At 29.6% G+C, this 12297-nt stretch overlaps 1 protein-coding gene across 2 annotated transcripts in view; it reads left to right on the top strand.

The window, feature by feature from the left end:
* LOC145319051 (protein Fe65 homolog) overlaps positions 1–12297 on the top strand; it is a 113461-nt gene that overhangs the window by 76648 nt on the left and 24516 nt on the right. For both annotated transcript variants that reach the window (XM_080160876.1, XM_080160875.1), the window contains exons 14-16: positions 6304–6430; positions 8915–8954; positions 9873–9996. In XM_080160876.1, the coding sequence (XP_080017002.1) occupies positions 6304–6430; positions 8915–8954; positions 9873–9996 (291 nt within the window). The remainder of the gene's footprint in view (positions 1–6303; positions 6431–8914; positions 8955–9872; positions 9997–12297) is intronic.

The following is a 12297-nucleotide window of genomic DNA, read 5'->3' as shown; positions in this document are numbered from 1 at the left end:
AATAAAAATGTGTTTAGAATAAGCAATGCAGACTGAACTATATGTGTGATTTCCAGCTACATAATATGTTTAACCTCAAAGTCTGGTTGTTCGGAATAGTTCTAACATAAATTTACCCCCTAAGAGTTAATGGACCAATGAATTACCCCCTCCAAAAAAAAGATTTAAATTTAAAGTATGGGGAGGAGTTTTAGTTAGATTTACCTTAGGTTAGGTTAAGTTTGGTACAGGGTAGCCTCGCAATGTAAGTTGCAAGCAAGAGAGAGAAAAGGTGTTAATATTATCTTAGGGTTTGCCTCTAGATTGACTTTTAATTCCAAAATTAATAGAGAGGGATTGGGGGGGGGGGGGGAGGGGGGTTAGTAATGATTACATGGAAAGTCTTATTTTCACAAACTTACATCTGCAACATTACTTGTACTTTTACATAATTAATGCCCAGAATTTTAAACACATTTCTCTTTTTGTTTACTTAACAGAAAATTTAAAGTTAGGTCCATTTATAATTTTTGTATATATGTATTATTGGTATATAAAATAAAACTTTGAAAAGGCAAATTTCTGATTGATTTGCATTGGTTTACAACTTTCTCTTTGATTTAGGTTAATTGGCTTGAAAATTAGTTAAAATTGGTTAAAAGTTGTAAAACAATTAATTATATTTACACAAGTGCACTATAGGCAAATAATTTTATTAAACTTTTATCCAAATTATTTTATTAATATTTAATAACTTGATTATGTTCTGCAAGGTTTCTATTAAAATAATTACCTTTTTAACAAATACTAAATCAGCTGTGAACTGTAAAGTATAAATTTATTAATATTTGTTTTGATTAAAACTTATTGCTATCAATAATTTGTTTGCAAAAACATTGGCCATTATTTATATGGTTGGCCCACTTCAAAGTTTAACAATAAGATGTTAGAAATTTAAGAAGAATGAGTTCATCTCATCTCCAGGGAGGAAGAGGACATTGGACTGTAAATTACACTTGTAACCAGAGATTAAAAACTATATTATCTTATTTGGGTACTTTTTATTTAATTTTCATTGGTTGGTTCTAAACTAGTAGTGTTTATACTTTTTAACCAATAATTTTATGGCACAATGGGTATTTTTTTGAGGATGTATGTCAATTTATCGTCCATTTTCATATCCCTTAGGATACCTGAGAAGAATGGGTTCACCTTTGAGATATCCTCGAGCATGCAGCACCTTCACATTCGCAATTTAACTTTCAAATTATTAACTTCCATCTCTCCTTTCTCTTACTATTCTTTGTTTGGATGGATGGATGGATAGTTGGATGGGGTTGAATGCATTTTTCTGCTTGGCTATACAAGTTCAGTTCCACATTTGATGGATTTTCTTTTATTTCAGTTTGGAAATTTTTAATTGAACATAAATTTTAAAACAACTTTTTTCTTATTAAATCATATCACTTACAGAATAGAATAAATATTTAGGTTTGCTCATTTCAATAGCTAATATGTTTATTGAATATTATCGATAAAATTGCTGTGCACAACCCTCTCGCTGAATATTTGAAACTTTAGATGTAGCTGAAACATATCTTGATATTTGAATGATTGACAGGCAGAGCAAAGTTGCATAAAGCTTTAAATTTGTTAGAATATATATGTACATGAAATTACTTAATATTTAAACTAGATTCGGAGCATATGAAAATTAGATCAATATTGATGTAATGGTCCAATTTTAAATCTTTAGCCATACTATATAACTTTTTTATCTGAAGATTAATATTTCAATATCCATGGAACTGTTTGATTCCTTTATTTTAGGGAAGCTTTACATAGATCCCGATATAGTTTTAGGCAATTTAGATTTAGGCCTTTGAATATTTTTAGGCTCCCTTCTTACTTACCTCTCTAAACCAGAGTGTTTAATAGTGGGGGCGCAGCCGCAAGTATTACTATAATTTTATAGCTACATCTATAGATTTATAGCTGCTTTTTGTAGGTTCTAAATGCTATGTAAATCTTAATGAATTGACTTTATTCTTTGACAGAATTGTACATTTTCACAAGAACTGATTGCAGAAGCTTTAACTTAAATTACATCTGAGTTCATTGTCCCCTTTTTATCTTGTAAATTCCAATATCCAAGTTTGTAAGTAAGTTTGAATCAGAGTTCTATTGCAAAACATCCATTTCACATTAAACTTTACACATACACACTCTCACATTACATGTTAAAGATACAGTTTTATGCTTGTAGAATATTTATTGTATAGAGGTTTATACCCTGGAGATATAACTGTCAATCCTGAAAGGTGCTGTGGTAATTCCCTTCTAAGTATAAACAATAACAATTTTTATTAACAAGGAGAAAAAAGATTGAATCAATATTGCCTTTTGAACGTTGTTATGTTTCAATGCTTTACTTAGATAATAAAAATCTAGAAATGGCATGAAATGTTAGCTTTTTTTATCCGATTTTTAATATATTAGAACTGTTAAGATTTAAAGAATCGACGTCCAAGTTTTTTTGGGGGGGAAGTGGATTAAAAATTTTAAAAGAATTTATGTGAATTGTTGAAAATATATTTGATTTGTTAAACCAGGGTCTGTGAAAAAAATTTTAGGGGTTTTAAAGGTTTTTTTTGTGGGGGGTGTAATACTTTTAAAATAGTTTTCTTTGTATAGAAATAGACATTTTAAAGGTTCTAGAAGCTTTTTAATCTTTATTGAAATCCATGGAATTATCTCTCCTTATCACTGATCATATATGTCAACATTTTGCATGCTGCATGGATATGTTTCTATACAGAGAATTCCCAGGGTAATACAAATATTTTTCTGGCATAAACATTTCAATTTGCAATTGATAGAATCTTTTGCAAAGCCCCTGAGCTCTCTATACTTGTGGGTATTTATATGTACATACATATATATTGTAGGACTACAGGATTTTGGATGTGTTCAAGTCCAGAAACCTGAACATACAATATGAGGAAAAATGCAAAAAGTATTTATATCTAAATTTGAAGCATTTAAATCAATCATATTGCCTGCTGCAAAGCACTGAATCACCTAGTAAATTGGACCTAAATTCAGAGTTAAAAGGGTTTTGGTTTTGTATGCCTATCATATTTTTGGGTCAGGTTTCTGTTCTTGCAAAGGAACCAATTCTTTTTGTTCCTCTAGTGTTTATGTGCAGAAAGAATTCTGCTGAGATTTTCTTTGCATTTACACAACATATCTTTAAAGAAAAATGTCCCTTAAGGGGCCTCTGCACTATTCACTTCTATTCACACAAAAATAAACCAGAATTTAGGTTTGAATTTTTTGAAGATAAATATGCACTTCAAATGTTTAATTAAGAAAACATTCCATACAAACTTGTATTTATTACAGTATAATGTGTTTTATTATGTATTAGTTTGGATATTTTACTAATACTTTACACGAATTACTTCAGTACATTGTTTACTATACCTTACAAAACCTCCTGTTTAAGGTTTTGTCTTGAAATTCAGTGATTTTTGTAATTATCAATTTTTTATTTCATCCTTATGTACAAAAAAAGGCAGGATGTCTTGACCTGTATGGCTGTCCTGTGAATCTCGATATTTGTCCCTGGAAGGTTTTATTATTTTTCTGGATATTACCAATTATGAGAAATCTCTTTTACTATAAATCCCTTCCCTGTAATATAAACACAAAGCAATTTTCCACTCTGGACTAAAATTTAAGGTAACGAGTCGATTTCTTATTTATATTAATAAGAAATAAGAGAGTACATTTTAATCATGAGATGTGAACTCATAACATGTGAATAAAAGTTGAAATGTACAAGTTTTAACTAGGAAATGCAAATAAAAATGTAATTTTATGAGATGAATTTCATATTTGGTGCATCATATCATAGTATATGCTGTGTTGGGATACAGATAAACATTCTTAAAAATAGATAGTCGTTATTTTGTGCTGCTTTGTAACACAGGGCGTTATATGTCACTGAAATAAATATTTTATGGCTATTGTTGTTATGCATAAGGACGTGAGACAACCATAGGAACTTTTTGTTTTTTGTATGTCAGATGTCATGTTATCTTAATGTTTATACCTAATTAGGCAGAAATTTTAAACCAAATTAAACTTGGCTTGAGTATGGCAGGTGTCCTGCTTTTATTAAGCCTAATGAAAAGAAAGCTGGACTCAGGGGAGTTCAAACTATCTCCCCCTAATTTTAAAATTGTTAAGAAGATTAGGTCGGGATTGTAATTTAACTGATTTCAGGCAACTTACAAGTCATACTATATTTCATTAGATTCTAATGACTTCATTAGACCCACTTGAAAATTTGCCTGTCCTGATTTTTTTCTTAATTAATAGAATTATTATCACCTTCTATGATGCTGCGTAGTTATAATTTGTACTCTGTGGCTTGGTTGCTTGCCGAAATATAATTGCAAGAAAAACTGCCATCATATTTTCTGCAATTTTTTAATAAGAAAAGTTTTCAAGAAAAAATGCTTAACTTGAAGCCTCTAAGTAATGGTAAAATATTTTAGAATATTTTTACAATCAAGAAATAAAGATTCTTAACAAATATTGATGAGAAATTTAAAGATAATTTTAATTCAATATAATGGAAGATTAATTGATCTTAATATCTTAAATGGATAAGCTTTAAACATACATTTTTAAAAATATTAAAATTACAGTAAAATTTTTAAACATGTTAAAATTTAACCACAAGTTAACACTGTAGACATGATTGTTCAACTTTTTATAATTACATAAGAAAATTTAGATGAATAAATTTTGAAAATTCCTTGAAATGAAATCAACCCTTTTAATATGGATCTAGAAAAACATGAAATTTATTGATTTTATTATTTTACAATTTCTATTGTTTAAAAATAACTAATATAATATTAAAAATGCAGAAACATTCGTTTAGTGGTTTAGTGTATAGAATATGTAAAATATTGTCTCTAAATTGTGTAAAAAGATTAAAATTTATATAACTTGGTACAACAGCTTAGTCCTTGTAAGCCAATGCAGTTTTTTTTGCCAAAATCAAGTTCTCTGCCTCCTTACCTTCCCTATAGTTTCCTTCTTTTATGACTCTACCCCCTTTTTTTTCGCTCTCTTCATTGCTTTTAGATTAAACTTCCAGGCCCTGTATTCAAGAAATAGTTTTAAGTAACAGTATAAATGTGTTTATACCTTTGAACCCAGTACATGAAAACTACTGTAGAACATGGCTGAAAATTATTTCTCTCAGATGGTAGGAATAGATCTGTTTGCTATAATATGTAAGATATAAAAAGAAAAAAAAATCTATCCGGTTGTGTAAAGGGGCTATGATCTGTTGTAGCCTAGAAACAAAAATTCTTCAATTATGCGTTCTAAATAATAAAAGCCACTTACAGTATCTAATAAAAATAGCGTCATACTATGACCAATGCTAGATTTTACCGTTGGTCAATTACAATGTATACTGGCATATCATAGGTTATTTGTATTGTATGACGTTATTTTTTAAGAGGCATTATAAGCTGCTTCTAAATAATATCCATTCAGAACAATAATATCTTACACACTGAAATATTTTATCAATTATTAACAAGAACAATAAGAAATTGTCCGACACAATTTTCCAGAATGTGTCCCCTATGCAAAATTTGTACCATCTGGATTGACTTGACTTGACTATATATAAAACTCTGCAATCTTTAGCCGTACCGTACTGACCCATATTCCAAATATTTGCATACACATACACACACACACACACACACATACACATTATTAACAAACTTTTTACATAGCCCAAGGACATTCAAAGGTATTATGTTAAAGACATCAAGGACATCAAATAGAAATTATGATGATTATATGCCCGTGGCAGTAGTGCTTCAAAAACTTTTTTTGATAAAAAATATTTGATTAAAGATGCAAAAGTAAAAAAAGAGGTATTTTCTGCGGAGGGTGCGGACATTCCTGCCACTATTATCATTATCATGACAGATTTTATCACTTTAGAATAAGTGGAAGGGCGGGGGGGGGGGCATTAAAATTATTTATGCTTGTAATATTGTTTCTGCAAGAAAAACAGCGCAAATAATAGTGATGTCAAGAAGAAGAAAAAGAATGTAATTTACGTTCATTTGACTTCTGCAAAGCATTTGATTTTGGTTTATTCGCATTTTTTCCCGAAGACTAAAGGTGTAATTTTTTGTTGTTTTGACTTGAAGAAATCATTTGATGGTGTATTTAGAGTTCTTTTTAATTTGTAATTAATTGATATACTTTTATTTTTAGAGGAGTCAGGTATGACCAGAAGCGGCTCCGGATTCAAGCCCATGCAGGTCGGGGTCACCAGCCTCGGGTCATGCGAGCTGGCAGAGGATGATCTCACTCCAGAGAACAGCAGCAGAGCAGTCAACAGGTAGGTTCTAAAGGTCAACAAGAAGGTTCTAAAAGGTCAATAAGTAGGTTCTAAAAGGTCAATAAGTAGGTTTTAAATGTCAACAGGTACGTTTTAAAGGTCAACGATCACTGATTAAGGGTACTGATACTCTATCTTAAAAAAGAACAGCAAATTGTAATATAGTAAAATTTTGAAAGTTCTTATTTAAGTAGATTTTTCCCTTTACTTGAGGTTACTGTGTTGTATCAATTAGATTATGCTTTTATCTTAACCTATATCTTGATTTTAATTTAACTTGTTCAAGTATTTGAAGATAGAGAAATTGGTAGAATTCCTAGTTGGCTAGTTAAACAAAATACATCCTCTTAGTTTTTTTCAAATCCTTGCAGATATTATCCTTTCTAAAGATATTATCCTTTCTAATTTCATCTAAACTTTACCTAATTTTACATACCCTATCAATGATACATTCTGGAAATAAGGGGGGGGGGGAGGGGGCATTAGAATGTACCCAAAGTTTACAAATCTTTTTCTCAAAACTTTGGGTACTTTTTAAAATTTTAATAGGGTGGTTCATACTCATAGTAGTAGTGTCAAAACATTCAAACTAAAAATTTTTATCTGTAAAAGGAGTAATTTTGTACATAAATTTTTGTTCATTGTATTTTGTATTTGTAGTTTTCATGTGAGGGTGAGTGGGGGTTAGGCCTAGGGTCCAACTAGCGTTTCAAGGAAAATTGCCTAGAAATTTTGATTAATTTACTTCCAAGAATTCATTAACTGTTAGATAACTTTTGAAAGCAAGGAAAACATTATCAAAACTTCAAATGAAAGTTATAGAACATTTTTTGTTTGTTTTATATCTTATTACAAAAGAAATGTTTTGAGATGTTTTCTAGAACGAATATAAAAAATAATACATATTTTTCATTTTTCACTGAAGAAAATAAGAAAACTGTTACATAAAAATAAATCCATTCTAAGACATAAATAAACAATGTTACAATAAAAAAGTTTTCTCCAGCAATATTATACAGAAAACTATTATGTCAAAATTCTCTTTCACATAAAAGAAGTATTTTTAGCATAGGCTGCAAAAATAACAATTCCATTTGATTGGCCGTTTGGTTAGCATCGCAAATGCACGCACTCTTTGCGTTATTTAATTTATTTGTTTGCACATCCTTTGCTAATTCATAGAGGCTAGGAGCATTGCCATTGATATCTTGAAGAAAATAAGATAAGACAAAGAAAAGATTTAGCTTTTATATACCTTTCTAAACTTATTACATCACATTAAACATTTTCTAGAAAAGAAAGATTTTATGTAAGAAGAAAGGATGTTAATTCCAATAGTATCGGAGCTAAAAAAGATAAGTAATATTTACAAAAGGTGAACTGACAAAGAGTTAATGCTTACAGTGGAATGTTAGTTGAAGGATAGGTCTGCGTAATCTTCACAAAATTTAGCTTTCTATCTCTGATTAGAGTCGAGTAATATAATCCTTATAGACACAAGTACAGACAATTGAAGTTATAGTGTATCCCCTTCTCGATTTTTTTTACATTTTCACATTTTCCTAGGATTGATGAAATATTTTTGCCCTTCTACGCAGTTATTATCCTATCATATAAATAGTAAGGTTTTTTTTATCTGAGGGTAAAGATCTTTGAACAAGTAGTTCGAATGGGTTGTACTTTTCAGGGAAGGTTTCTAGATGTCTTGAAGGGTTTTATGCTATTTTACTGATATTCCAAACTTCAATAGAGGCTAGGGTCGGAAACTTATATTACAGTTCACTGTTGTTTTTAATTGGTATAGAGTTAGCTTATTTTTATTAGGGGGCGTTTGAACTGTATTGTCCTTGTTTCTTATATGAACAGTTACATAAATAAATTGAATTATGTATCGGCCTATTTATTTCCTTTATTTTCTTTTCCTGTTTATAATTTGTGTACTAGATATTTCGAATACTAAATTATGACGTCATTCAACAAAAGGGTATACAGGATAATTATGTTTAATGAAAAAGAAAGACGATTGTTGTTAATTTTTTCTCTCCAAAATTTTTAAAAAAATATTAGCCTAGATATCAAACTTTCTTTTTTAGGTAAGCATTAAAGACCTCTTAAGCTAAGGCCACATTAGTTTTGTCCGTTTTTCTGTTCATTAATTATTTGTGTTGAGTGTCCAAACGAACCTTTAAGATTTGAATATTTTTGTATTCTTAGCTGTTTCTTAAAATAATCAAGGAGAATTGTTGAATTTTTCCTACATAAATTTTAGTTTTTTGCTGGTAGCGATGGGATAATGGACTGTATACCTATTATACTGTCCCTCTAAAGAATATTAACTTGCCCAGTCATTTTATAGCCTAAAAATTTGAAGGGTGTTTCTAAAAAATAAGAGTGAAATAAGGAAGAAATTAAATTTAGCCACCATCCCATCCCTTACTGTTCCCGCATTTTTAAGGCAAACTTAACAATTTATTTAATTTTCAGGTGTATTGTTGAGTTGAGCAACAAAGAATCAAGTTTACAGGTAAAATCAAGCTCTGGGTTAGGCAGCTGTGCGTCAGTCACCTGAAAGCCACAGGGAATTTAATGTCGTGTAACTTTTAAAATCAGATGGATGTCTAGAGTTGTTATGAACATTGAAACCTTTAACTTTTTTTCCACTTTACTTGATCTCTTAGTGTATTTTAGGCAATACTTAGCTAAAATATCTATGTCTTTTTATATTCATGGATCTTAAATGATGTATAAAAAAGATTTGAATATTTATTACAACTTATATAAAAGTAATTTAATCTCAAATAAATACAAATTCTATGAAAGCAAACTTCTTTAGAAAAATGTAGTTATAAAACTTTAATATTTTATATTTGAAAAGATTCTTATACAAATAAGATTGAGTACTTTATTTACAATTTTCTTTTCAAGATTTAAAAAGAGCATTTAAGAAAATATTTAGTTTTTAAGAAATTATCAAATTGATTAGTTGTGATAGATAAAGGGGGTGATTGCTGAAAGCTTATTATAAGGAAGAAAATTGCGAATCTAAATTAAAATATTATTATTGAATTATTTGTTATCATTCTTATTCATTATGTATATGCTTAACTAAATACGAGATTTCTTTAATTATCACCTCTCCCTTTTTAATGTTTGGTATTTCAAGAATTAAGAATTTTTCTAAAAAGTATGTATGTAAGAAATGGGTGGGGAATTTTGTATATAAAATAGGGTTATTTTTTCCGCGTTTTTTTCCGTATAGTTGTGTTTTACCGTTTAGTCAACTACGCTTATTAATTCGAACTGTTCCTTTTTGTGACCAGATATATAAATATATATACATATTATTAATATTGATAGTTTGACCTAATAAGCGCATTTGACATAACGGTAACACACAACAACTACGGAAAACACGTCAAAAAAATTACCCTAACTAATTTAGGATCGTACTGGAGTGTGGGGCAACGGTGAAGACCTTGTCCTGGAGCTGGACGAGGGATCCCTGAAGCTGCTAGAGGCCTCCACAGGCAGGCTGGTCAACTCACAGCCTATCCATGCTATCAGGGAAACAACACACAAATATAAATTGGCCATTTTTCAAATTTTATCTAGTAGTTCTGCAATAGAAAAGCAAAATGGCATCATACAGTAGAAATCACAGCTTAAAATTTTGTAGTTGGCAAATTTAATGTTAAAAGTCTATTCATAACGTCAGCAAATAGAGGAAATTGATGATAACATTCTAAGACAGATAATAAGTAATCCTTGCTTTATAAGTAATTTAGATAGTAACTGCGCTCCTTTAAGTGTTATTTTTTTTGAATAAAATATTAAGAAAATCTATATTCAAAATATAATTTAACAATAAAAAAGATTCATTAAGAGAAAAAAATATGATTATTGTAAATTTCAAAGATTAGAAAGTACATAAAAATGGTAAAAATGTGGTAAAAAAAATTGTGAAAGAAAGAGAAAGTAATACAATATCTGGTAGGATGTGAAACTAAAGGAAAAATTGTTGACATAATCTTACCTTAACAAAATATATTGGTATCATTTTTCATAACTCTAACAAAAACTTGTTGTCAAACCCACAAAGAGTTTTTACAATAAAGAAAATAACATTAGGAAACTTTCTAAGAGGTATTGGTTACCTAGTAGGTTAGTAATGCAGATAATCAACAGATTCACAGAAAGACATTCTGTTACTTTATATAGCTTATTATATAAAGTAGTGTGGGTTTTTTTTGTCTAAAGCTTAAGATTTGAATATTTACTGAACGTTTTGAGTTTACCATTATTAATAAGCTTCACACATGTACCATAGAGATTTTTAGATACTTAAATTTTTATTTAAGCTACCAGATGGTTTAAGGCTTTTTGGACGCCTTCATGTCCAATTGTATGTATCCCCACAACCACTAGTAAATTAACCAACTTTGCTGTAACAAATTTTTTTTAGATATTTTACATAAATATCTTATTTTCTAAATCTTCTACTGAATCTTAATTCACACATTCATCCACACAAACCTTTACACAATACTTTTAACAAATAGCTTGGGAGGGAGGGGACATTGGACTGTAAAATGCACTAATACTCAAAGTCTTATAACCACGCTATCTTATTCTTTGGTTTTAACAACTTTGGGTAGTACTTTAATTGAAATTTATTGGTAGTTTATGAAACTACGAATTTTAATGTGAAGTGGTAATTTTGTTTACCATCATCGTGAATAACACTTTGTTACAGTTAAGATCTCTGCAAGGTACCAAAGATCATAATGTTGATTATCTCTTTGGATAATCAGTTTGAGCTTGTTGTCATACTGCCAGCTGTGATAGTGAATTTGGCAGCTGCAGATGTCGAAAAGACTTAAACTGCTTCGATTTTGAATGAATTAATAAGCCCCCTTTTGGGCCCTTTCCCAGAAAGGGATGGGACATTGGGCTGTTACAATTGTACAAAAGTTTTATTTTTAATAACATTTTCTAATTCGTTGGCCTAACAACTTTAGGAACTTTTATTGAATTATCATTTTTGAAAAAACTGTACATCCCAATCTAAACGATACATATTCTGCTTGTCTTCATTTTCAAGAAGATGACCTTGAAGTCTAAAATATGAAAATTTAAACATTTATACATTATTTTCTGTCATGTCAATATTGTCTGGAAAACATTATTTTTAAAGTTGGGCCTCAAATTTTAAAGTCATGTCTCTGGTAAGAAAATGATGGTTTACAAACATTTAATCTTTTTATCCTCTAAAGAAAGAAAGAAACAGGTAGGTTTCTGGTAGAATCCGTAAAGGTGTGTGTTTTAAGGCTTATAAATTGTAGTAGAACGATAATATTCACTGAATATGTGTATTTCTTATTGAAAAGAACTATACCTAGACAAAAAAAAATTTGAAAGCTAACATAAATTTTTATCGTTCTACTACTGTTTTTTACTTATAACACATAACCTTTACGGATTTTACCAGAAACCTACCCCTCTCTTTGTAAATAAATCTTTGGTTCTTGATCATATTTAAAAAGTGCACATGGATCAATATTATTGAATTGTTATTTTTCTTTGCTCAGCTTTGCAATGTTAAAAACACTGTCCATTAGAAAAAAAAGGAAAACTGTTAAATATAATGGCTATTTTAAAAATATTAAAGTTTGTATTTTTCAGACTTAGATTAATAATGTGTAAAAAACGTCAACACTTTAAGGTTTAAATAAGTAATCCTATTTCCTTTCCTATTTTATAAAATTATAAGGATATATTGTCTGAAGCTTAAGCTTAAGCGCTAACTGCTGAACAGGTTGAGTTATTCATTTCTGGTAAGCTTCACATGTGTCTCGGGATGGGTTAAG

The sequence above is a fragment of the Acartia tonsa genome, chromosome 5, assembly GCF_053477335.1.
Source record: "Acartia tonsa isolate MP-2025a chromosome 5, ASM5347733v1, whole genome shotgun sequence".
Taxonomy (NCBI): domain Eukaryota; kingdom Metazoa; phylum Arthropoda; class Copepoda; order Calanoida; family Acartiidae; genus Acartia; species Acartia tonsa.
Note: the sequence above shows the minus strand (reverse complement) of the source record. Positions and strands in the feature narration are given on the sequence as shown.